General features: G+C 47.1%; 1 protein-coding gene across 1 annotated transcript; it reads right to left on the reverse strand.

Annotated features, from left to right (window-relative positions):
• Positions 1-3,733: 3,733 nt before the first annotated feature.
• CRY2 (cryptochrome circadian regulator 2) lies at positions 3,734-26,869 on the reverse strand. Its single transcript, XM_050897256.1, has 12 exons — positions 26,676-26,869; positions 23,611-23,719; positions 19,923-20,065; positions 12,454-12,638; positions 11,029-11,117; positions 9,859-9,999; positions 9,048-9,359; positions 7,827-7,978; positions 7,474-7,676; positions 6,908-6,997; positions 6,259-6,399; positions 3,734-5,771 (listed from the first exon to the last, which is right to left on the reverse strand). Exons 1-11 carry the CDS (start codon positions 26,867-26,869, stop codon positions 6,260-6,262), a joined length of 1,758 nt encoding a protein of 585 aa, XP_050753213.1. The 3' UTR covers positions 3,734-5,771; position 6,259.
• Positions 26,870-27,323: the final 454 nt, after the last annotated feature.

The raw sequence follows: 27,323 nt of genomic DNA on the forward strand, positions 1-27,323 counted from the left end.
GCCAGAGCAGCAGGTTTGTCTCCCCTGCCTCTCCTCCCCATGCTTTGCAGGCTATCTCAGAAAACTGTGCAGGTTGTGCTGTGCACAGAAGTGGACAACACCAGTATTTTTAGGTCCCAAGGCCACTTCTGTACCTGAACTGGAGAACTTTTCTTATTCCCTGCATGCTTACCACGCTCCTGGTTACTGTCTGTGACAGTCCTGGATGGGGTGGGCAGCACTGCTTCAGCTGTTCAAACTTTAAAGATACAGCAAGTCCCATCAGTGTTTCTCAAACTGTGGAGCTGACTGTCATTGAGGCAGTGGTATTAGTTCTTGGCCAAGACCCAGGACGTCAGCTGTTCCTCCAGAGAAGAGCAAGCAGAGCCCTCCAAGGCACATAGCCCTGCTCTCTCTCGGGAGCCTTGATCTCCTGCCAGACAAACTCGAAAGAGATGTTACTCCTGGGCCAGCGTGGAAACAAGCACACACCCACAGCGTCACCACATGCAGGTACCCCCGGGGCAGCCTCCTGAGGGGGGCTAGGTGTCCCCTTCGCAGTTTGGATGCACAGACTGAACTGTCTTACGTGCAGGACCCAATACACTCACCAGCATTCATTCAGGGACTGGGGGAGCTTTGACACAGCTCCGTCTCAAAGCATAAACCCCAGCTACCGAAACATGATTCCTCTGCAGCATGGCTGTCGTTTGGCCTCTGACCTGGGGCAGAAGGTAAGGATGCCTCCTCCTCCTCCTCCTCCTGCAGCCAGATCACCACCAGCACCTCTCACCTTCTGCTGGGATGCCAAGCACCAAGAGCCCCCCCCAGTCTGGTCATCAGGCCTTTCATCCCAGCCCTGCCTCAGGCCGGCCTGGCAGGACACCCACTTTGGGCCTTTCTGGCTGCGCTACTGACGGTCACATCTATCTCTGTGTATGCATGGCAGAGCCCATGGCCTCTGGGAGAGCGTGTATACATGCTCACTTCAGAGCAACTGTTCTCAGCCTTAAGTTAAACCTGAGGAAAGGTTACGTGCCGAGAGGTGTTCCTGCTCCTCTCCCGCAGCGGAACCACCTGATCTCCCCCTAGATGCAGGTGTGATACCAGATTAGCACTCTGCTCTCTTTCCATCAGCAATCCTTCTCACTGCTCCAGTTTCCCCTCTGCCCCAGAGCCACGGCTCTGGCTCCCATCTCTTCATATCCAGGTGTGTTTTCTACTTTCAAACCTTTCAGCCAGCCCCTCCTGAGGCTGCTCCAGCTCCTTCTTTGTGCAGACAGAAGAGACATGGGGGAAGGGAATTTCCCCAACCACGAGCACGTGGAGCAGGCAATCATTCTGTGCTAGAAATCCAAGGTTAGCTAGTTTCCATCCTTAGCCACATCACCACCATTCCTTTGACAGGGAGAACAGATGTTCTGGCCAGCACACAGAAGGAGCCTCAAACCCAACCTCTCCAGGTTTAATTTACATTATTACACTCTGGGTAGAGAAAGCTGGACTGAGTTTGCTGTCATCCTGGCTCTTCATCTTCTAAGGCACAGGCTGCTATTTTCAAAAGGTTTTTGTCAGGTACAAGCCACTTCAAGCACTGAAGTGTTACTTCCTCAAGCCCAGGAGGTCCTTGCCAGAGACAAGAGAACAGCTCAGCAATAGCATGACCCTTGACCGCACCCTCACTCAGTTAACCCACGCACTGTACACGTTGCTCTCCTTGCAGACCAGACACGCCCTTTTATCTCCAGCACCTCTTTGGAACACCCTGATTTGCATCTTCAAAAACTGCCTTTTGCGTTTCAAACTTGCCGAACAAATTAGACTCCAAATTTTAAATGCTTATATATGCAAAGTATTTTAAAATTGTGTCTTGGCTTTGTTGGATTGTTTGTAGCAATCGCTTAGCTGGTGTTCGGACTGGCGCTATCTGAACATACCCAACTAAGGCTAAGGCTCTAGCACTGCTGTTCTGGATCTGTCCCATTGCCGAACCTGGGCGAGAAACTGAACGGCCACTTGCACTTCCTAAAGGCTTGCTGATTACTAAGAAAGTAATGTACCTCATGTAATTCTCCAAAGATACAAAAAAAAAGGTGCCAGTAACTGGGTCTACACAGGAGCACAAGGAGGATGGCCTAATGCACAAGCAGAACTTTACTCCAACTGCGTCCTAGCTAGTTACTAGACTGCTAAGTCACGGCGTATTTAGTATCAGTTCATGGCTTAGCTGAAGAACTGCAAGACAAAAGCCTCAATCACTGACAAGGAGACCCACGTTGAACCACGTTCACATTGCTCATAGCTCTGTAGCACTTTGCCCCAGCGCCCACCCTCTCAGTTGAAGGAGCCTCCACACCACCCTGGGGAACATCCTGAAAGCCACTGCTCTCACAGCATGAAAAGCCAACTGCTCCCTGTCCTGGTTTCGGCTGGGATAGAGTTAATTTTCTTCTTAGTAGCTGCTATAGTGCTGTGTTTTGGATTTAGCGTGAGAATAATGTTGATAACATGCTGATGGTTTAGTTGTTGCTAAGTAGCGCTTATCTTAAGCCAAGGACTTTTCAGTTTCCCATGCTCTGCCAGCAAGCAGATGTGCAAGGAGCTGGGAAGGAGCATAGCTGGGGCAGCTGACCTGAACTAGCCAAAGGGGTATTCCATACCATAGAATGTCATGCCCAGTATATAAACAGGGGGGAGTTGGCCAGGAGGCACAGATCGCTGGCTCAGGCATCAATCAGCAGGTGGTGAGCAATTGCATTGTGCATCACTGGTCTTTTCTTGGTTTTCCTCTTTTTTTTTTTGTTACATTCCTTCTCATTACAATTATTATTATTATATTATTATTCGTAGTTAGTAAACTGTTCTTATCTCAACCCACGAGTTTTACTTTTTTTTTTTCCCCTCCTCCCCACCCCACTGGGAGGGGGGAGGGGGAGGCGGCTGCGTGGTGCTTAGCTGCTGGCTGGGGTTAAACCATGACACTCCTTCTTCCCAGGCAAAGAGCTCACCCTATGCCTGCTTTGGGGGTGCCTGTATCAGGTCAGATATTGCCACCTAGCCCTGACACACAGAAAACAGTCGTTATCCCAGGAAAAGGAAATCTCCAAACTGGCATCCATTTCATGATGCTTCCTTGATCTCAGCCTGCAGCAATCCTCTGCTCCTTCCTGAAACAAAGATGGTATCTTCACTAACGGCTACTGATGGCTTTTTCTTTCCCCATGAACTGGTCAACCTTTTTTGAACTCAAACTGTTAACACCCACAACTAAGGAAGAGCTTACCACAAAAACTAAGGAAGGTGCAGCCTTATTCAACCTGCCATCCTGTAGTTTAATCGAACATGCCCAATCCTAAACATTACAGAAAACACTGAACAATCAGCCCCTACTCTACTTACTTGTCACACAGTTTTACCCACCTTTATCGTTTCAACTGGGAAAAGATATGAGTGGATGAATCCCAGCCTACTTAACAGCTTTCTTGCAGGAAGTTTTTCCCTCATCTTTGGCTGGCCTTGTGTTTCTCTGTGTCCTTCCCAGTTCTACTACCCAAAGTGCAGCTCTTCCAGGTGCCACCATCTACATCACAGGCGCTGACAGAAACCTTGCAAATGTGATTTCCTCCTCACCCACAAAGCCTTCTAAGAAATCACTTCGGAGATTTTGCCTCCCCTCCCTTTGGCTTCTTACCCCCATGGATCCAGCCCGAAAAATGCCACTTACCAAACAAAATAATTTGGATGACAGCGAAGAGAGGGTTAAAGACATTTATAAAAAAAAAAAAAAGTGTCATATTTACAGACCATTGCCTAAGCATGAAACTCTCCAAATGACAGAAGTCACAATTTCTGTAACCTAAGCGTACAAAGTGCATGTCTTTCCCCTTTCTTCTCTCTGCAGCAGAAGACGGGGGGGGAAGGTCTCTTCTTTATACTTTCTACCCTCAAGACAGTGGGAGTAAGGTCTGGGTCAGACTGAAGGAGACAAAACCTGTTGATTACTGGGTTATCCACCAGGCAGACTCTATGAATAGTAGTTTAGAAGAAAGTAAGGGCAGGAAAAGTGACTCTTGTTTACTTGGTCAGTCTGCCCAATGGATTCCCTTGGAAAAAGGAATCCAGGGTCAATGCCCCAGGGAGATGAGTGGGAAGGCAAGGTTATTCAGCAATTCAATAAATTAACTCACAGACCCAATTCAACCACTTCAGGTTTCCCAGATACATTTGAGTCAGTTTCTATTCGCAGCCCCATTGCTCTAGGTTCAAACATGGGCTCCAAAACTGAATCTGATTATCCTAGTCAGAGTGGGAGACAAATCCTGTGCTCCCCAAGCTGTTAGTTGCGTAAGCTCGCATACAGCCCCCACACTATCTGTGCCAGGCGGGGCTGAAAGGTTTTGGACAGCAAATGAAAACAGTGCCAACAGCAGCCCATTGCACAGGATTAGCTACTTGATCTAATCCCTCTTGAAAACGGCCAAAGGAGAGGCTCTTCTGCAGTACTACCCTCCCTTGCCCTCTCAGGTGGGAAGGCAAGCAGAGGCGCTCTGCCAGCACCGTGTTGAAATGACATGTAACATGACCAGGCCAAGAAGTGTATGGTTAAGAGCCAGGAAAGCTACAGTCATCCTGCTAGACTACAAAGCACCAGCGTAAATGCAAATGGCAAGAAGGAGCAGCGTGCAGGGTATGAGGTACAGGAGTACACTGTGTAGAAACTCGAAACACAGATGCCAACAGAGGAAAGAGCAAACATCCACACAGAATGGACAACGGACTGAGCCCGAGGAAGACTCACTTCAAGGAGCTGATGTGTAATACATCCCCTATCAGTATGAGGCACTCCACAGGCTACACACCAGACACCGGTCACTCCACTTGAGAGAGCTCTCACTCAGGGAAGGAAATGCTGTAGCGTGCAGGGCCCAGGTGTAGTTCCCTTATTATTTGGACCAGCAAGCTTCTGGGAGACTACTTTACTTATATCACGGCATGATCTTATTCTCTGAAGAATTCCTCCTCCTCTCAGCGTTCCTCCCCCTCAGATGTCAAACTGCTCTGAAGCTGCCCATCCAGGCAACAGCACTATGGCCCACCTTGCAGCCGTGAGATTCTTCTGCAAGGAAAGTTTTAAGTGCCTTTCAAGTGTACAGACAGTTTGTATCTCTTTGGTCTTGTGCTACAGTTGCCCTTCATTTTGTTTCCATCCCACATGAGTACCAACTTGATTTACTCAGAAAGCATTTACATCCCCATCAGTCTAGCGTAACAAATGAAATACTGAAATTTTCCTGTTCTCCTGTAGGATGGGTACTCTATTTTTGACATTGTAGCAGCTTCCTTCTCAACCCCTACTATAATTTGAAGTAATCAGCGTACCTCACTGCCTAGTACTAGTGATGAGAAAGGATGTCCACTATTTCTGAGATGCGCAGATGCTGCTCCCTACACCAATGCATCAAGTCACATGCACTGAGCCATTGTCAGGAAAGAAAGATACACCTGGGAGTGAACAAGGTGATAGAAGGCTCTTGCCCCCTTAAATGTGGGCAGATTTTGGGCATGGCTGAGAAGAGACATATTTGGCTCTTTGGAGACCAGAAAGCCAAATATTCCCAAGCACAAGTAACGCAGTGCCCTTTTGTGGCAGCTATTGGAATTACACATTTATAGGAGACCCCAGATTTTCTGTTGCGGATCCCAAGTTCCAGTCCCTCTGTGGCAGCAGTCCCTCCTCCTCCGGTCACCTCTTCAGCACTCTCACCCTTCACTTCCAAGCTGCTTGTCGTTGGCTGTAGGAGAAAGCAAACGAGAGAATTTGCCTTGACCTCCCCCTCATACTGAAAAGTTGGCAGAAAATGTGACCAGCTCCTTCCCTCCTGGGATCTGGAGCATTTCAGGCAGATGACTGGACCTGCTTACTCCCCTCCTCCAGCCTGTACCCTCACCACATCTGCAAATCTGGCTGCAAACCCACTCTGTGGAAGGAGAAGCAGCCTCACTAGACCAAACCCACGAACAACTGTGCTCTGTCATTGTTCTAGCAAGAGGGTACTGCTCTCTGCTGGACAACAGAGTTAACAGCTTGTCAAGCAAAAGCAAAACAACTAGAGGGCAGACCACTGCCAAATTACAGGGCCATGGAATTACAGTTAGGAGCCACCTCCCTCCACAAGCAAGTCCATTTTGTTCATTAAAATGCAGGGAGCAAATAAGATTGAGCCTTGCTAGCTGCCACAACAAGGTCGTTTAGGCCAGATCACACTAGGGACTACTCACATCATAAACTCTTGCCAGGGATCTCCGGAGTGGGGAGACCTGTCACTTTGGCTCGTTTGTACAGTTCTTCAGTGCACAGCTCTTCTGCTCCCTCATGTTTGCGCTTTGGAGAAGCCTGGTCTGCTTGTGACAGCCTCATCGCTGTAGAGGAAGAAGAGTCATTGCAACGTTCCCCCTGCCTTTAGATCTCATAAGTACACCCTAGCCTAACCTGCTACAGAGCTGGGAGAAAGAAGAATATGCAGTGCGCAAGCACAGAGATGTTGCCACAGACTCCCTGTAAACTTTTGAAAAAACTTTGTAGAAGCAGAATAATTAAGTCTCCCAGAACAAACACAAAAGTGTCCTCTGACAGAGAACAGCTTAATCATACCTGATTAGCCCTACAGTGATCTGCACTTCTCCCTTAAGTGGCTGCATATGATCCCATACAGGCAATAAAAGATTCACTTTAATGAACTCCTATTCTTCAGCCCTTTCAGGAATGAAGGCTCACTGGGGACTTCTGAAGAAAGCCTAAAGGAAGGTGAATGGGATCTGTTTTCCTAGCTACACACCCTCTTCTTATTAGAAAAGGATCTCTCTCTCCTGCCCGTAGCCTTTAAGTCGACACGAAACTCTGAGAAGCACACAAATAGCTCCAACTCACCTGTACTGGTGCTGCAGCCCTGCCCTGAAGCTGAGTCTGTGACTGGGCCACTGAGATCTTCCACACATGAAGGGACTGATGCCAGTAAACCTAGAGAAAGGCAAGAGGATCATAGTTAAGAAACAAAAAGCAGCTGGGGTGGGAGAAGCCCTTCACACAGAAACACCTTAGTGATCACCAACCAGCACATCCATATCCCAAAGCAGGATGGGTTCAGAGCTGCACGCACCCAGTGCCGGCCACAGACAGACACTGTGATCCAGCAGCATATTTATTTAGGATGCTCTGCCTAGGTTTTTTTCCCAAAGTGAAGAATGGACCACTGGTGGCATACGGATGGTGCTGTGCCATCGCCAGCTCTCAAAACTAATCAAACTTCACTCTTAGCTGTCCAAGAGCTCAATGTAGCTCTCCCTGGAAACGGACTGAGCAGCTTTGGCAGGGACTGCTTCCTCTTGCAAGGACTGGCCAGAGACACAAGTGCTATCCATTATAAATCATGACCCCTCCTCCTACCATTTTATCTCCTATTAAAGACACAATCTTTTGCAATTGTTGGTACTTACAGAGTCCCCTATAGCGTGACAGCTGCTGGTAGATCTGCTTCATGCGTTCGATGTTCAGTCGGCTGGTCTCTGCATGGTTCACCATGGGTTTGGGGTAGTCCACCCCAATGATGCACTTGGCTGCCTTCTGCACAGACTCTGGGGCATTCCATGGTTCGTAGATGTATCGTGAGGGGAAACCCTTTAGCTTGGGCAGATACCTCCTGCAACACAAGTAAAAAGATGCACAAACACCACTTAAAGTGCAGCAATGCAGCATTCACAATGCACAGAAAGCGCCATGCACCTGTCAGCTACGGAATGACTTAGGCTCACAGATCAAGCAAGAAAAAAGCTCCAGTCACATCACTTACTTAACATAGTCACCACTGGGGTCTGTGCGACGTCCGAAGCCCACGGGGCAGTAACAGTGGAAGAACTGCTGGAAGAACGCACTGCACGAAAGCCACATCCAGCTGCCAGCATTTACGCTGAAATCTGCATCCAGCAACAATTCGTCAAATACCTGCAGCAATTGGAAGAAAAGGCAGTGAGAGCTTCCCCAGGCAGGACTTTGGGGCAGGAGGACCCAAGATGCTATTTCAAACGGCAGGCACTGAGCTGTGAGAACAGCTCCTAGGAACCAGAGCAGCAACAAAGAGGTGATCTGCTGGCTGAAGCCAGTTGGCTGGTCAATATATCTCACTTCCTGATGCTTTCACATTGGGAGGCACTGTCTGCTCATACTGATAAAGTGCTGGCTTATCTCTCATGCAGCTACACACAAAACCACTACCTAGTGTTGCAGCAAGCCTTGGGTATTGATCCTAACCTGGGAGGCATAACAAGTGCAAGCATCAACTGTAGGGAGCAGGCAGATGCTGCACAGAAGAACAAGCACCAAAGCAAGAAGGAAAAACCCCTCTGAAGGTCCCAGAGCACACTGCCACTGAGAGGCTGACAGGTTTCAGCAGTAACTCGCTCACATCCATGCACAGATGCTGTGGTTTTAGCATCTGACCCTATGACGCACTTTCAGCTATGCTCTGCTTTGTCAGCTTTGCGACAAGATGCTCCTGCCTCCACTTTTTGCATAGGGCAATATGTACACCAGATAGGTTCAAGCTGTCTGTCCCTTCAGATGGCCCAAGAGGAGGGTCTTTTACTTCTTTGCTTGAGAGACTCTAGACTCAGATTTCACAGTCATGGAGCGTTCCCTGACCAGCACAGTGGTGGATTATACAATGAGGAAAAAGGTCCAGTTATAAAGTGACATTGAACTTGCAAAGAAAATAGATGGAATGAGAGAACTTTTACAAAAAAATAAAAAAGCCCCCCAAAATCCCAGTCCATATTTACCAGGGGGTCCCACTAACATTTAGTTATGGTTACTGGAGACTCTTTATACTGCCAGAGCCTCACGGTAGAAGGTAGAAGTCAGGCTGTTGGCAGGCCACGAGCCCACTAGCAAATCCTCTCTTCCACACAACTTTTACATACGAAGCAAAAGCCATACCTGTGTGCCCATCCTTACAGCGAGTGCCAGGGAGACTTTTTCTTATGGCCTCCTGCAAGCCTCTGGAAATGCCACTCACCCTGACTCCTGACTCCCAGCTGATCCAGAGGTCGCCCCTGGTAAGGAAGCAGGCCACCGCGTGCCTGGCCAGATGGTGGATCCACCCTTCCTGTCTCAGTTGGGTCATGATTGCATCGATCCAAGGGAAGCCTGTCTTGCCCTCTGCCCACTTTGCCAAGGCTTCAGGGTTCCTGTCCCAGGGGATTTGGATGCAGATGGGGTTCCCCTCCATACGATCAAACTTTGGGTTGTTTGTGGCTGCTGTGTAGAAAAACTCCCGCCACAGAAGCTGTCCGTACAGAGAGAGGGGGGGCGTGCTGTTCCGCTTCACCTGTGGAGGAGGGAACAAGGGTATTCACAAGCAGGGGAGGACTGGCTTCATTAAGCTGAGCTGTAGGCCACCCATGCATTTAAACACAATTCCCAAGTCGGTTACTGACAACTGCCATAAAGGAGCTCAATTCCAGATCATCCTTTACCGGAAACCCCAGGTGGTGAAGTCAGAGCACTGCTTTTAGCTCAATCAGTACACTGACGAGAGACCTGAATGACCCAAAACTAACAGCAAAAAGCTCTACACAGCTCATGACGCAAGTCCAGGCTGAAGAACAGGGTATCAGCAGATTTAAGGTCTGCTCCACTATACACAGGAGAATTACTTTTCCTCATTCAAGAGCCTCTTCTGTAGTAGCAACAAGCTTCGCCCAACAGTCAGCCACAAGGGAGGCAACAGTAACTTTTACAGCTGTTCTGGCACACTGTCTGGGAACCAGCACCATGCTATCTATGCTCAAAACCAGCCTGCTCTCCAGACGAACCTTTTGTCTTACCTTCTTATACAGCTCCCAGAGACGGTAGTAAAACAAGCGGCAGGACAAGCAGCCAAAACGCAGGTAGGGACTGAGTCCTGTAGGGCTGGCCAGCAATGAATTGGCGTTCATCCTTGGTCTTTCATAATTTGCAACCCATGCCTAGACATATTCAGGAGAAATGAGCCAAAAAACCCTGAAATCTGTGCAAGTGGCAAGGCCACTCAGGTCTGACAGCACAGTCTCTTCTATTCACTTCCAACCACCACTGGGAGACATCTCAAGTGGGCAATCACAACCCCCACAGCCCATTCAAATACAAAACCTTTGCTCCAGGATTTAAACCACTTCGTCATTTGGGCCACAAAAAGGACTAAATTTGCTTTGTATGCAGGAGCTAATAACCCTGAGAGCTCCTAGGGACATATGCTAATGCCATTGTTTATGTCCAGGTACACCTATCTCATTTCACACACTGAACAAGAAAATTTGGGGAAATCCAGACCTTTTTGTGGAGTACTACATTGACAGTTTATTCCCCCTTCAGCGCAAGAATTTATGCTTTCATCTCTACAACTGCACCAAGCCACCCAGCATTAAAAAGATACAAACTGTTTAAAATTGAGTCATGCCTCTGCAGCTGGGTCACCTTTCATTACTTTGAAATTGTTTGCCTTGTGCACTATAATGAACATCATATGCCCCACAGAAAAAATTTGGGTATTTCAGCAAGGGGCTCAAGGAATGCCAGCCAGTGAGACAACATATTAACAGGCTGATGTACAAGGGGAAGGCATTCTTTTATGAGCATGTACTCGCACCAATACCTCAGCTAAAGAAAAAACGAGATGGTGTGCAGTGTGCAGCAACCTGCAGGAGAGTTTCCAAGTTTGCACTCCTCTAAAGGAAATGGAGGGGTAGAAACAAGGAAAAGAAACCTACGTGCTTCAAACAGCAGCACAATTAATATGCAGCTCTACTTCTTTGGGTCTGAGGAAGCCCAGGAGCTCCCTGCTACACACACAACCCAAGATCACAGGAGTACTCCCAGCAATACCAAACACCCCTTCCAGAGGTGAATGCTGCAACCATTGCTAGAAAGAGCAGGGAAACAGAGCAATGGCCAATGCTCAACATTTTTCGTTTGGAGCCACAGCCTGGAGGAATTGCCACTTAAATAACACAGGTTACCTTTCTTTCCAAGTGTTTATCCAGCCGTGCCAAGGCTTCCGTCTCCCCTCCTTGCCAAACTGCAGGGGCAAGACCATCCGTAGGAAAGCCTGAGGAAAAGAACTTTGTAAGATTTGAAGCCACGCCTAGACAAAGGGTATAGATGGGATTAAGCATTAATAACAGCAAGACACTACATACTGCAGTTGCCTAACATGGCTTACTTGCTGCTCCAGTTCTTCTACAGCAGGCAAATCGTGTGGAACATGGGGAGAGCCTGCTCATGACACGGCACTACAAGGGCCTCTCCCTGCAATGCTTCAGGTAGCCTTCTGGGGACCTTCCCCATTGCTCACGTGCCAGCACTCTCTCTGTGTGTCAGCACTACCCACAGGACTCTGCTCCAAAGGCCAGAGCAGCTGGCAAAGAAATATACGCTCCACAGCTCTGCCTTACAAAATACCTTGCCATGGACACCAGCAGCTCATTAGACAGCCTGGCTGCTCCTGGTGAGGCTCCTACTCTGCTGAAAGCTGGTGCTGGGGAAGGCACTGGATTAGTGCTGAAGAACTGATGCAAAAGGGGAAGCAATAACGCAGTTTCCCTGCACTGCTCTGGGCTGACAGAGGAGCCTCCCCTGGCAGTAAGCAGAGCAGTGTAAGGTTGCAGGCAGTCTCACATTAGGCCAGACATTAAAGGAAGCAGATCTACCCAGGACTGCAACCCTTAGGACACCCCTGTTGTGAAGCCCCCCGCTTTTACATGACTGCTGAAACTGTGCCTTAAGATACAAGGTGATACTCCCATAAAGCTGGTATGGAGCCTCCAGTCACACACACGCAGACAGTATTCTGCATTAGTTCTTTCTTCCCTTGCATTTAGATTCACTTTGCTGATGTAGGCCTTGCATTCCTCATGCCTCAGCTCTCTATTCATCCTCTTCCTCCAAGAAAAATACAGGACCAAAAGGCATAGCAGGATGAGTGAAAGAAGTTTCTGTAATATCTTTTGTCTTGCTAAGCTCCCAAATTGGTGCTGCTTGGCAATAAGTGAATGAAATGATCTAAGCCTGGTACACAGTTTACCTCTTCAGGTCTGTTACACAACGTGTTAGAAATGGCAGTAGGTGGAAAGCAGCTGGTGAGGACATGAGACACTGATACAGTGGTTACATGCTCAGTATAGCAGAGAATGTAAGGACAGATGCAGAGCATTTCAGAGCAATGCTAAAGGGGACGCTGTGCATCGACAGTAGTGCAAGGGATAGCAGTCTGTTTTCACCAGGTCCAGCACTCGCTGAAAACATTAGGCTGCTTCTATGGCTAGAGGCAGCCCAGGTCAGATGAGAACACTGGAGTTGTCCTGAGCACATGCCAGCCATCAGAAACAGTTTCCTAGATCCTGTTTCAGCTGACGTTAACCCTTGCCTTCACTCTCAACACATACCCAGCTCTTCCAGGGATGGGACCCCATACACATCGTCGTGGTTCTCCTGGATGTCCACTTTACACGTCTCCATTTGCTGGCTTATTACAGTGCTCACTGGCTTCTTTGGGAGCTCCATACGGCTAATGATGGCCTGGAAGCGCTTGTAGGTGAGGGGTGGCTTGTGGCCATTCAGCTCAATTATTCTGGAGACAAAATAAGCAAGGTAAAACAACACAGCCTCGCTACCACAGAAGACACAAGGAAATGACAGCCATACTGCATCCTGCTATATCTGCTCAGGATAACCTTTCACTTTGGATACAGAAATCCTTATAGATCTAGCTTCCACTTGATGCATCCCTCAAAGGGATATTAAAAAACCAAACAAACCAATCCAAAACACACCAGAAAACAAAACCCCACATACTAATTCATCTCCGTGGGAAAACAACAAAACACCTCCAGCTGAATCAGGCTTAGCATCACATCTCTCTCCCAGAGCTCCTCATCAGACCCCCTGTATGAAATCTCAATCCGATTACTCCTTTTCTGTCTCCCCAAGATGCCAAATCCCAGACCTGCATCTGTTCCCCTGACACCTCGAGATATCCTGATTCTGACCTTACTTCCTCCCCGACTGACACAAAAAGTCCCAGCCTGTCAGTGACCCCTCCTCCACCTATCTCAGATGAGACAAATCCCAGCTTCCGTCATTCCTCTCTTCCCCCGTGATTAGAGAAATCACCATCCTTCCCCATGCCATATGGTCACAAGCAGACCTATCTCATGCTATTCACCTGCATCAGATCATGCTACAGAAAAGACAGCCACGGTTCCCCACTCCTCCACTAAGCATCCACAGCCTGCTAGGGCTACTCTTATTTTTCCAGGGACAGAGAGCTTTGAGAAGCCCCCTGGGCAAGGTAAGCCTCCCCAGGATGAAGGATGCCTGCAGGGAGAGGAAGGAGTTAAGAGCAAAGCAGACAGCACAGGGATCGCCAGCATTACATAAAGTTAAGGCAGCTAACCCCACAGCTCACGCAGGAGCTGCAGCAGAGCAGCCTTCCCCACCCATCACAGTCAACAGCTTATGCAAGGGGCCGGGCTTAAAGCCGAGTGTTTCGGCGGACGCCATGTGCCTTCCCTTCCCCCCGAAGCCGCACGTGTAGCGAGGAGGAGCGACATGCCGGCCCAGGGCCTTCCCGGGCCCCGAGCCCTCCCTCACGTGTGCTCCGCAGTGACCCAGCTTCCCCGCGCCGCTGAGCGGCGGTACCGCGGGACGCCGGCCCCGGCCCCGCCTCCCGCTGCGGCCGCCGCCGTCTGGGCCAGGCGCCGACCAGGAGCTCCGGCCTCCTACGCGCGGCCAGCCGAGGGAAGGGGAGCCTTTGAAACAGGCAGCACAGTCGCAAAGATTGAAAACGAAGCCTCCTGCAGTTTCCTCCCGGTTTGCTGCTTGGAAGTTGTAAACATTTGGAGAAAAATACACTAATGAACAGGACAGGGGAGGGAGGGCAAGCAGGATGTGCACAGAGTGCAAAACACTGTGTATTTTTAGTGCGAGGCTATAAACGTGATCCCAGTGCAGGCACAGCACCCTCTGCCACCCCTCCAAGCAAGCGTATTGAGGGGAGCCTTACAGGCAACACATTCTGTCCTGTACCTTCATACCAGAGAGCATCTCCTCTGCTTTCACGCACACACTTTTCGGCCAGCTGTCTCTGTGTACCACCCCAGAGATGGCCAGAGATCACGAACTCATGAATACTACCCACCACAATCTTCTCTGCGGCTTGCTCTGAACACTGGGGCCCCCAAACCAGACTGACCAGAGATCCCCAGAAAATCAGCATTGCCGCTGGAAGAGAAGCGAGGCATTTCCAGTTACAGCATTCTAGAGAGGCTCACTTGTTTCCAGAGGAGTTCAGAGCTTGGAAGAGAAAACGTGACAAAGCTGCACTGTGTTTGCCCTGAGGTGCTTGGGATGGGGGCAGGGAAGCCACTTCTTTAACACTGCCTCTTTTTTCAGTTCTCTTCCACAGATCTGCCGAGGCTGCAGCTCGGTCCAAGATCCACGCTATTAACCACGTCTGAGATCCACAGCTAAAACTTTTGTGAACAGACAGCTACTTGGAGCAAATTGCTGTGACTTGCAGGTGGATGCCAGTGTCTGTATTTGACATCCTCAAGAACATGAGTACGAGTGAAGTTACCTAGTACAGCTCCTAAATTCCTGAACAGTCAGTTATTGCATCTGGGACACAAATCTTGAAGAGAAAGGACTAGGACAAGTTGCACATTTCACAGCACCTGACACTGGCATTATGCAACCAAATTTGAACGTTTCACAATACTGCCATGAAAAGAAGTATCAAATATTGGGTATTGTACAATATTGGATATTATACGATACATACTGGGTACTGTAGTGCTGTTCAGCCTTCTGTACAAAGATTCGTACAGGAAGCCCCCCAAGCAGGAGTCCTTGCCTTCCTCCTGCTGTCCTTCTAACCCAGGCAGTACAATCTCACAGGACTTTCCCCAATGACAGAAAAAGGGAGGTCCCTCCCCGGGATTTAATACTCCCATTTCATCTGTCTCCCCCAGCGCAACTCACAGACTACACATGGCAGTTGTTCTTCTGGTTTTCTTGTAGCGGAACAGAGAAGAGCAGAATCGCTGTATTCATCATACAAAACCTAACCTTGCTGGTGTTAGTCAACAGACATAAAAATGGCTGTGCTACGAGACTAGCAATATATTTACTGCCCAGCACTATCTGACAGTAGTACCTTGATGCCAGAAGTTATGAGCGTCTTTTTGACTGTCAGTCACACAGTCGCACTTTACCTCAAGAAAGCAGGCAACCAAAACCTGACAAAACCTAGTTCTGGCGCTGCTAGCATTATAAGGCATCCTACAGCCAGTCACCTGTGACAGCAGAGTGTCTGCAGACTTGGAATGCACAGCCTCACAGGTGTCAGCTTCTGACTCACATCTCCCCGGCACTGCCCTAGTGGGATGGCTACTGTGCTAGGGCAAGCTGCTCGCCTCAAAAACCTGATACCTCAGCTTGCTTGCAAATGACAGGGCCCGGTTCTGGCAAGGGACTGAATGTGCTCCCCCCTGCTTCCTTGTGCAAGGAAGAGCTGGCTGCCAGCACTTGGCAAGCAGGCTGCTCAACAACGCACCCCACTACCAATTCACGCAGACTATTTAGTTAGCCTCGCCAGCTTATGCAATTGCTCTGATCTAAATCCTCGCTCCAGAGAGCTTGTGTAGGGCTACGCGTACATAAGACAAGGAATGTTTCTACAGATTCAAAGAGGAGATGGAGAGATAACCAACAGATATTCCACACAAGAGACGCTGGACAAAGGACGAACAATTCAACTTCTGCAGAATCACACAAATGAGCAGATGAAAGATGGAGAAGTGACCTGATGACAGGCTAAGTATCAGCACGGGGGAAAACACCTGACACCAGAGCACCATGCAAGACAGATGAGGATAACAAGATCTGGCAGGCAGAAGTTTGACTTAACCTTCTTAGGTGGAAATAAACCACTTTTTTGGCATAGCGTAATTACGAACTGCAGAACCTCCAAGGTATGCACGCTTCCCCAGTGCTTGGTTCCTTTAAGTTAGTACACGCTCCTATTAAAACACATCTAACTATCATTTCAACCTTAGGCTAGAATATTTGAGGAAAAGCTGCTCCTGATGCATGCTACAAACATACAAGCTTACAGTGTTCTTTTCTGACCTAAACCACTCCCTCTGAATAACCCTGGCCTGCCCAGGATTACGGAAACCACAACGCTGACCGTCAGCAAGCAGACTACAGAGGGTTTAGATCCTAAAGAGGAGGAAACAGGCAGATCCAGAGATGGAACAAAAGAACCTGTCAGCTGGAAGTCGTCAGACAGAATAATTGTCAAGTAAAGGCTTTGAGCAGGCTAAGCTGATACCCAAGAGATTATCTTTTCTGTCTGACTTCTACAATCTGAACATTGCTAATCTTGACTGGGAATTCCTAGATTTTCTTAGGAGTATTTTCCAGCACTGATGCTGATTTTCTATAGCTGCCTCCTTGTTTTGGGGGGGAGTAGGGGAAAGATGCTCTGATAATCACACAGCTACGCTGGCAGTGCCAACAAGGAGCATATTGTAATCTTCCTACTGGGTAAAACTGGTCAAATTCACAAGGTAACTGAACAGGCTCTTTGTAAACGTTGAAAAGGAGCTGGTGGAGGTGGTACCGGGAATATACTGCAGGGGACAAGCGAAGGACTGCTGGAATCATTTATGTAGAAATGAAAGATTAGTCTAAATTGTTTAAAACCAAGCCTGACAATCTTGTTGGAAACTTGATTAAAGAAACATGAGAAGTAGGATGCTACCACCAGGTTACTAATTATGCAGGAAAAACAGTAGGGTGAGCAGAGGGACAACATATACCATGAGTTAAAAGACTGGGTAACACGACTGGAGGGCAATATATTCTGAGAGAGGCTTCCAGGAGAAATACAATATTAGAACTGTATTACCACCTGCTGAGAAATCTCAGAGATGCCAAGAACCAGGAAATGTCAGAGTAACTGGAGACTTCAGCTGCCTCCACACAGGCTGGGTAGCTGTCACACCCCGCTGCCTGCCAAAAACCAATTTTCTAGTTGCCATAAATGACGGCTCCATGGAACAATTAATCAAGAACCCACAAGGAAAGGCAATTCATGATTTGGTCTTAGGCAGCACTAAGGTATAGCTGCAAATGTTAGTTATCACCTGCCTCCTCTAACCGTGACTTTGGCATACGTCAATTTAACATCCTTCCAGGAGCAACAATACCATAATGGCTTTTATTTCAAGAAGAGAAATGCATAAAAATAAGGAAGTGTGCTAAGCAAAAACAACAAGCTGAGACGCAAAACACTGACAGGCAACACAGAGATGATTTGAAGATGACGTTGGGGAAAAAAAATTCAACAATTGCACACAAACCATCAAAAAAGATCACAAGAGTCAAAACAATTAAAGAATAGCATCAGCAAAGATAATAGAAGGCAAAATCCTTCAGAAAAATGAAGGCCAAATAAAGATCGAAAAACCCCAAACTTTGGTAGGTTAAATTAAAAACCACAAAAGCAGCCTCCTTGCACCTCCCAACCCAAATGAAAGTTTGAGAAAACTTTTAAAAAAAAGCATTAGTAGTAAAAAAACCCCCACCAAACCTTTACAGACAGTCCAGGATATTTATAGGGCCAAGAGGTGATCAAGTCATAAAAAAAAGCAGACTGTAACAGCACAGCAAAACCCCCTGCATTTATTTTTGCACGTGTATTCACTATGGAGGTATTAGGGGAGGTTATGAGTGAATCTTTTTAAGGAAATGTATCAGGAGATGTCACAGATTGGGAGGTCAGGAAGAAATGCCACAAAACAAAGCTATGCTTGAACAGCAACAGCTTGCCGGGACCAGCAAGCATGCACCCAGGAGTTGTAAAATACATCAAGAAATACCCAAACTAATAGCTGCTGCGTGTAACACTTGTCTTAAAACTACCCAAATACTATGAAGAAAAAAAAGCAAATACGACTCCAGATTTAAAAAGCGTTTCAAGGGCATCAGAGGGATGACAGAATAGAGAGTCTGATATGTGCATTAAGCATATGGGTAGAAAATACTAATGGAATCAGTGAATGCATGGGTATATGCAATATGCTGGAGGGTTAATTTGGCCTTGGTAAAGGGAACTTGTGCCTCAAAAATCTATTAGTGACATTTGAGCCTGAGGCAAGGGAGATTCAGTTGATATACTCTACCTGGATTTTCAGAAGCCATCTGACTAGATCCCTCACTGAAAATTTTTAAAGAAACCGCAATAAATTGGGATAAAGGAAAAGGTCCCTGCAGACAGAAAATTCTTTGAGATACAGGATAGAGTAGGAATCCATTTTTCCAACAGGAGGAGAAATCCTACACAGAGCTGAGCTAGGGCTTGTGCTGCTCAACATTATTCATAAATTATCTGGGAAGGGACAAAAACCAGCATGATGATAAAGTTTACTGACGCAAGAAGCTATCTGGGATAGCTAAAAATGAAAGGCAACTTAAAAATTTCCCTATACACTACATGACCAGCTGACAAAAATATCAGATGAAATGCAGTGTCGGTCATGTTGTTTCTTCATATGCATGGCTATGCAATCTTAAACTAACTTACATAGTAGCAGCCTCTCAAATAGCTATGACCATTCTGCAAGGAAGCCCGGAAACATCAGTTTAGTGTTTAGCAGCACTCAGAAAAAGCAAAAAGAGTGCTAGTGACTATTAGGAGAAGACAGGAAAACATTACAGCACTATACAAATCCATGTCGTTCCTACGTTTTGAACACTGGCTACCGTTTTCACCACTGCTCTCCATCCCTAGAAATGCCCAGAAGTATAAAGAAAGGTGACAAAACTTAGAAGAGACATGGAACAGATTCCACCTGAAAACTTCAGTGAACTAGGACTCTCTACCTTGGAAAAGACAAAGATGACATGAGGAAAGATGTGAGGGGCATTGACATTGAAGCGGTGAGGATGTAATAGGCATTCATGGTCTCTTCTAATGCAAAAATTAGAAAGCAGCATCTGCTCACGAGACAGGTTCAAGAAGAATCCCCCTTGCTCCAAAGACAAACATTTCCACACAGCATGCGCTAAACTGCAAAGCTCCTTCCCATAGGAAATTATGGATACTAAAGACGTATAGGAGGAAATCTACATTCAGCATTACTGACACAAGTCATCCTCTGCCCCCGCCAAAAAACCTCAAACAAGCAAAAAAACCCCAACAACCTGTAAGAATAGTACTGAAACATGGTTGAAGTCAAGCATACCTGAGAGTCTTAGCTGAAAGACTGTCTCCACTGTTTAAGGAGATCATTTATATATATGGAGATTATATATATAAGTAAATACATAAAACTCAACATAAAGGCAAGGCTCCCCCATAGCAAATACACAACAAAGACAAGGCATTCAGGTTTTAGAATAAGGTAAGTTTGCCCCAATCTACCTTGTTCTACTTCTTCCAGCTGTCCTGGCACATCCATCAGTTAAAAGCCCTGCCTTCATAACCTGTTTGAGACAACAGCTCAACTATCTTTATTACAATGAAGCAAAAAAAGCAGTCCACGCAGTGAGGACATGCTCAAGGAGAGCAATCAATAGGACACAGCTGAGCAACTTAAATGACTGTCAAGTACAGAGTTTAATAAGCTTGAAGGAACACCTTTCTGTACATTCACGTCACTGTCAGCACTTTGACGTGCTCTAATCAAAAGTGCGAGTGAGCAGAGTAATCCTGCTGACACCTTCTAGGCTCACACAGGATGACAGCGATCAACGTATAGCAATCAACGTAATGGAGAAGACTGAAGTCCTCCCAGACGTGACCTGCCTAGCCCAGGCAGCACCTCTGCCCTCGCTCTCCCCGTACCTGTCCAGGTCATAGAGTGTGTGGGAGTTCTCTATCACCACCTCCACGCCAGCCTCCTTGGCCAGTTTGACGATAGCTGCATCTCTCTCCTTACCAAATGGCTCCGAGTCGTATTCAAAGGTGAGACGAGTGACTCCCCATTCCTGCAAGAAACACAATACACACAGCTGTCAAACAGAAGACTCTTTCTAACCAGCACAATTACGAACGAAGATTTCAGAATCCCTGGACAGTGTTAAGTCCTAGAAGCTTAGAGAGGGTTCCTGTGAGGAATCTCTGGAGTCAAGATAACCAAAGAATCAACAATTTTATCAGCTCTAGCAAGCACCACATCTGCTATGCAAATTCCTAAATGTCAGGTTTAAAACACATTAAGAGGAGGTTTGAGTTCTTCTCTATTAATGTTCTTAGGTTACAGCTCAGTCCCCAGGCCTAACAACACCTTGTTTTGTTGCACGTGCTATCCAAAAGTAACCCTACCATGCTGTTCCAGTATTTTCAGAGAAAGCATTTCAGAGAACTCTTTCAATGCAAGTTCTGCTCAAAACCCCATTATTTTTATGCGGAAACTATCATTAAGTAAAACCAATATACTCTAAATTTTTTTGAATGTCTCTTTAAAGCCTTCACATAATACAGGACCAATGTCCAACCCAAACAGCAAAAAGCAGGGTAGTGGGAAATGCAGGACAAAGGATGGCAACTGAGTGAACCTTTCTGGTCAGCACAGTAGAGTATGATACTGCAATTCAGATTTAAATTAAAGTCCTGCCTTTGGGGAGTTATTTTACCCTAGTCGAGCCATGCACCTATTCTGTATCTTTACACCTTTAATAGATCCCTCACAGATTACATGGAAGAGTCCTTATGAAATAGCATTCAGCCTCTTCTAGGCTTTTCCAGAGCACAGTTTGCTCTCAAAGACTATGGCCTAGTTTTCCTCAGAAAATGAATCCTATGAGAAGAGTTTTAATGGTTTCCACAGCGACCCTCCTGAGACATCCATGAAGCAGAGCAGCAGCCCACAGATGTGTTTAGCAAACACTTTAGTCAAACACAGCCAGAAATCTAGAGACACTTAAAAAACCCCTTGAACAACTAAGATATGAACCACATTCTCCAAGCGAGACAGTCTAAGTCACCTCTGTACATACAGGACAGTCTTTTCCACCTCGGAGCCAGAAACAAAGCACAAAGAACAGATGTGATTAGTTCACTCAAGACCATTAAAAAATAATGCCAAAGACAGGGAAGGGAATTTAGAAGCAGAAAACAACTGTACAAGTCCCCTTCTTTTCTAAACTTTCAGATTTAATCCTAAAATTAATATTAGGAAGGACAGAGAACTAAAACAGTTATGTACCACTCACTGAATGTACATCTCAGAGAGGTCCTCCACTCCTTTTTCAAAATAAGAACAGACAGCGTCCATAACTCAGAGCAGGGGTCAAACGGACATGTTCCAGGCCCTGCCCTGCTCCTATGTGATTTAACAGCTTCATTTTAAACTTTTCTTTCTTTCATAAGAAAGACAGTATCAGCTGGAAGGCTTGGAAAAGATGGTTTTGGTCTTGAAGAAACATACATTACTGCCTTGAAAGAAAGGAATGGAATAAAAAAAACATTTAAGGCTAACAGAGATTTTAGGTAAGAATACAAGATTTCCAATTCAGGTATTTCCTACATTTTTGAGAAGCCCACCACTCTATGCGCTACAGTAGCACACAGGAAGCAGAGCACAACCAACCAGAAAACAGTAAGCTGTATGACAACAAATTGCTGCAGATATACAAAAGAAAAGTCATAACTGACTTGTCTCTTAGTATCTAGCCTACAGCAAAGAAAAACTGTAGGGGAAAAAACACCACACCAAAGGGATTGTGAGTAAACTTCAGTGAACAAATGACACACTTTTCTTTGATAGAAGAGGTAAAATTACAGATGTTTGTTCAGAGGAAGTGAGACAAAAAACCTCTGCAAAGGTTAACGCAGAGCTAACAAGTACACTTCTCCTCACGGTATCCATGCATAATAGTGCCTTTGCAGCAACTGTTATCGACAACATAGCTCAGCTACTGGCAGCAAGAGCAGAAATTATATTAGGTCTAAGTGTTGCATTACCACGTGACATAACTCTCCTCTCCACAACAGCTGACAGCCAGGCATGAGCTGCTGCTAATTCACTGTTCTGTGCAGCAGCTCTGGAGAGGCCTGAATTCCCATGAAAGCCATACATTTACCATATAATAGCACAACCCTCCCCCGCCTTCTTTTCAGCTGTTACAGCACATCTAAGATATTCATCAACTCACCTGCCCAGGCAAAACAGACTGCAGCAAAAAGCAGGTCTGGCTGATTCCACAACCATCTCTCCAAACCTCAGACTCTACCACCCACTTTTTATTCTTTGACCAAAGTGAGCATTTTTCTCCAACAAAGTTTTAATTATCCTGTGAATACCTTGAACTAAAATAAGGAGGGCAAGAACTACTACTGGCCAGAACTTATTTGCAGATCAAAAGATAAAAATAACCCAGACTCTGAAAAGGCTAAAAGCAGCACATAGTTTACTGTGTCATGTGTTAAGATGCAGAAGCCAAAATAAGTTTCAGTGCCCTTTCTGACCTGCACAGTCCGATTCCCCTCCCCAGTATTGCCCTCCACCAGAAAATACACATCACAACCATTTACAGCAGGAGGGTATAGATTGAAGTTTACCTCTCCTTCTCAGCAGCTGGTTTATAGCAGGCTTTGGGGACACTAGTTCTGTCAACCGTATGTAAGGTACAGTCCACATGACAAATCCAACTCATAAGACTACTGTGAACCATGTTTTTTTCATTCAGCTTTGTCACCCTAGCACAGACACCATCAAAAAGCTTCAAAGACAACGGGAAGTACAATCTTAGTGCAGGACAGAGAAGAATGATACTGCTTAAGGAACCTTGATATTCAAGGAGATACTCTTGCCAGCCCTGTCTCTCTCACAGTCTGCAGCACTGACATATCACTTTAGAAATGTATCCCACTAATCCATCATTGACCACCGAGGTCACTGCATATTCCACCGTCCTAAATGGTACATCAGCAGGAAGCTTGGACCCAAGCTGTATTCTGCTGCTGAGCTGGCTGAACTGCAGCCTCGAACAGAAGAAGAAAAGGAAGGTCAGCTAACATAAAAGCTTCTCAATTTTGAAATTTTAACACAAAGCCCTATTTGCAATTCACACACAGATCAATATGCTTTTTCAGTTGTCTGTAAAGGTGTATGGACACAGCAGCCTTCCCGAGTAAAAGCTGCAGGAAGAAAATGGCCAGTAGGGAAAAAGCTCTCAACATAGAGGAGTCAGTGTGTTACAGTGCAACCCTGCGAGATGTGACTTACAGAAACAAAGGCAAAGACCACCATCCAAAAAGAGAAGCTCAAGCACCCTGGTACTAGGTTACACCCTACTACTAAATTTCTTTGCAAGTCTGAGTTCAAGAGTGTATCTGGCTCCCAAGCTGGCCCTTACAGATAGCTGTTAGTTAGCTGCAGTTAAAGAGTTTGTTATAGTGAAGAATTAGTTACAGTTAAAGAGAAGCCGAGCAGATCTCCAACAACTAGCGCATCATTAATGAGTGAAAACAAGGATAGCACTGGGACATCAGTTTTTCTCCACTATCCTCCAGAAAATTATTCTCTTACTTTAAAGAGTCTTGGGAAGACATCTGTTGGCTGCCCTCGCACGACAAACAAGCGAGAGTTGAGTTTCCTTAAACTGTTGTCCAGATCTTCCAGAGACTGGAGCAGAAATCTGCAGAGAAGAAACAACAGCAGTTAAGTGTCAGTCCGTCCGGTTACAGCTAAAAGACAACTGAGGAGAATTTGCATGGAACTCCAGCAAACCTGCATCACCAAATCAAACTGGAAGTTAGGACAAGAAACAGAAAACAGGAATTCATATTCATCCCTGGTCTGTCTACCAACTGCTATGAGATTGCAGCACCAGCCAGCTCCCAGCCATTCATATGCATGTTCTGCTTGTCTAGATGCAAGAGGTTTCCAGGATTTTCTTCTTCCTGCAACCCCTTTCCCATGTTCTCTCTCAGAGCTGGCAGCACCCCCCTGCCAGCTGCTCTCTCCACATTATGACATGGAGAAAAGCATAAACCATATAATTCCCTACAGTATATTCTTTCATGGGTTCCGTGGCAGGAGGAATTTTACATAGGAAGTAGAAAGATATCAATACTCTACTCCAAGGAAAGCAATGAATTACTACAAGAACTATGCAAGTTTTACAGTTCTGGCTACAAATAGGCAATGTCACAGCAGAGAAATGTAAAATCCTAGCTCATCAGTAGCACAAGACTGAGCACCAAGATCTCCCAAGGTAAGAATTATCTGTACTTAGAATAGTTGCAAATAGAACTGCAATTTATCTTCCACCATGAAGACGCAAAGATGGGAGCATGGCAAGACATTCATCTATTCCCTCCCACCCCAAAACTGTAAAAAAGCATTTAAGTGCTTTTTGCATTTAATGGTGTGTCTTACTGATCCCCCACTATGCTATAAAACATCAAATGTATCATCTTTGCTTTCACAGCCACACATCACCCCATTTACATCGTAACTTCACTTCGTCTTGTCTAACTCTGCAAAAGACACCAGCTTTAAAACTTTAATCTCTGTGACAGCACATGGCACTGCTGGCAAACTCGCAACCCTTTGTAAGTGAGCCTGCCCTCATCCCTACACGCCCACTCTGCAGCGTGACCTGCAAGACATGAGTATCTGCATCAGCTCCCTTAAGACCACACACAGCTAAGGAAAGCTAAGCTACAATTGCCCTGCAAAGTGGGTACTTCCTCTCTCCTCAACTGCACTGCCCTAATGTGAACTGCAAGCTTTGAGATAGAACAAGCTCCCTCTGCACTTCCTGAGGGAGAAAGGGACTCGGGGTTCAGGGAAAGAAGGGCCCAGTATCACAGTACAGAAGACCCAGAACCAGGTCCGAGTCACCTACAACAAACCACTCCCCTACCCCTAGCCCACTTTCCATCTATTAAATAGAAATATCAACTTTCCGAGGTGTTCTAATAATTAAACAAGGGTTAGTCCCATATGGCTCATAGATGCTATGCAGTTAAATAAGGGATTTTCAACATGATAAATTTCTGGGAGCTAGGTAAAACACAAACATTTGCTTTTGGAGCACAGAACTCTGAATAAAAGTAATTGCATAAAAAACCCAGCAAAGCAAAGCCAAGGTTTCCAATGGGAACCAATGGAACTCTGGTAAATATAAGTAACTTGCTAATACGTTTTTGCCTAACAGCCAGTGGTGCTAATTTCTGACATCTGCAGTAGGCACACACCTCCAAGAAAACATTATTTTTAAAAACTTAATCTCTTCATATATTCCATGACTACAACATAAATAAAACCACTACCTGCTTCCCTCCCTCCGCAATGCTGGTGGAAACAAACAAGGATTAAACGGATCGGGAATTAATCTTTTGGGGGCACTGCTTTGGTTCTTCCGAACGAGGACAGTTAGCAACAACAGCAGCACGTGAAAGGCATTTCTGTCTGCTGCTGCCTGTAGAAAGTCTGGTCTATGGAAAGATCAATTCAGGCTCCTACAATATTAAGCTGTAACAGAATCCACAATTTTCTGTAATTTGAACATCTACATTGTGGTCACTTCTGCACACCTACAATTTTTAAGCCATCCTCTGATGTGGGTTCTAGAAATGCTTAGAAATCACCCACACTATCCCATTCCTCTAAGATGAAGCTAAGGCACACAGCAGAGGCAATCAGTTACAACTACAGTTTCCCTAACGCACAGCCACACAACATTTCAAAGAGCACTTAAACGATTTTTAGCCAGGTGACTGTCCTGTCCACTACCCCGATGGGGGTAGTGTGAGGGCACACACCCCCTGATGGGGCAGTGTGAGGGCAGGAGATCTGCTTCACTTGTATGCAGGGGAGTCTTGCAGAGGAGAATCCCTACCTGGATTGGGTTTCCAAATGTTTAGGCAGCTGAGACCTGACACAATAGCATTATATAATGTTACTGGCTACCGGTAGATGAGGTCTTGCCCTTTGCACAGACATGAATCATGCCACACGTTTTCCCATTTATAGAGAGTGAAAAAGCCCAAACAGCTTCACCTCCACCTTCCTAGCAGCAGCCAAAGTGTATTTCCGTAAAGATCTGAGGGATGGGAGGAAGGCAGGCATGCGCATATGCCTACGCACACTCGGCAGCCGAAGGGCAGAGGGAAGGCGTGGTGCAGTCACGCAGCTCTGAGGAGCCTGTGCGCTTGTCTCTAAATTCAGGGAAAAGCGCTTCCTAAAGCTAAACGTCCATTGGTTGCTGCTCTCCTACATTCGCCCAGCTTGTAAGGAGAAAGTCTAATGACGTTACATAAAGTTGAAGGCACCCTCCCACACAGTCAGGCAACACCGCCGTGAAAACCGTGGCGAGGCCAACCGGACAAGGCAACCTCTCTCCTGCACGGAGAGCACCGAAGCGAGCAATACGTGGACCGGGCCGGACAAAGCAGCGTGTGCTGCTCCCGCTGCTGCGGCGGCCTGACCGACACGGCCCAGCTGCCGCACCTAAAAGCGCTCCGGCTACCGCGGGAGCCCTCCCCACAGCTTCTGCCCAGACCCGGCACGTCCCGAAGGCGTCCCCGACCCCCCTCGGGCCCACCCGCGGCCTGAGGGCCTGCCGCCTCCTCAGCCCAACTCACCGCCAGCGGTTGATGCCCACGGCGGAGGAGGCGGCGAACCAGGGATCCAGGATATAGATGCAACGGAGGGACGCGGCGTCCCGCAGCGCTTCCTGCAGCGCCGGGTTGTCGTGGAGACGCAACCCGCGGCGGAACCAATGCACCGAGCGGCAAAGGGACGGAGCCGGAGCCGGGCCCGGTGCGGCCGCCGCCATCGCCGCCGCCAGCTGCCGCCGCGGCCCCCGCGCGCCGCCCGCTCCCGCCCCTCCCCGCCGCGACGATTGGCTGCCGCCGCTTACGCGGCGGCAGCCAATCGTCGCGGCGGGGAGGGGCGGGAGCGGGCGGTGCGGCGGGGGCGGGGCTCTAAAGGCGCTCTACCGCCCCCCAGCGGCCGCGCCGGCAGCTGGGCGCAAGGGTCTGTCGCCGGTGTCGTCGTCCCCCCCCCCCGCCGCCATGGCGATACACGCTGCAAACGTCGCTCCCACCCCTCATCAGATCCAGAGAGCGACCCCCGATTTTATTCAGCAGGTTTGGCCGTTACAAAGCGCGTACGTGCAACATCAAAAATGTCCGTTCCCGTAAAAAAAAAAAAAAAAAGAAAAAAAAATTTTTTTTTTCAAGGACCCCAAATGGCAGCCTGCACCGAAAAGGAGGGAGAAGGTACCCGTG

The sequence above is a fragment of the Gymnogyps californianus genome, chromosome 5, assembly GCF_018139145.2.
Source record: "Gymnogyps californianus isolate 813 chromosome 5, ASM1813914v2, whole genome shotgun sequence".
NCBI classification, from domain to species: Eukaryota; Metazoa; Chordata; class Aves; order Accipitriformes; family Cathartidae; genus Gymnogyps; species Gymnogyps californianus.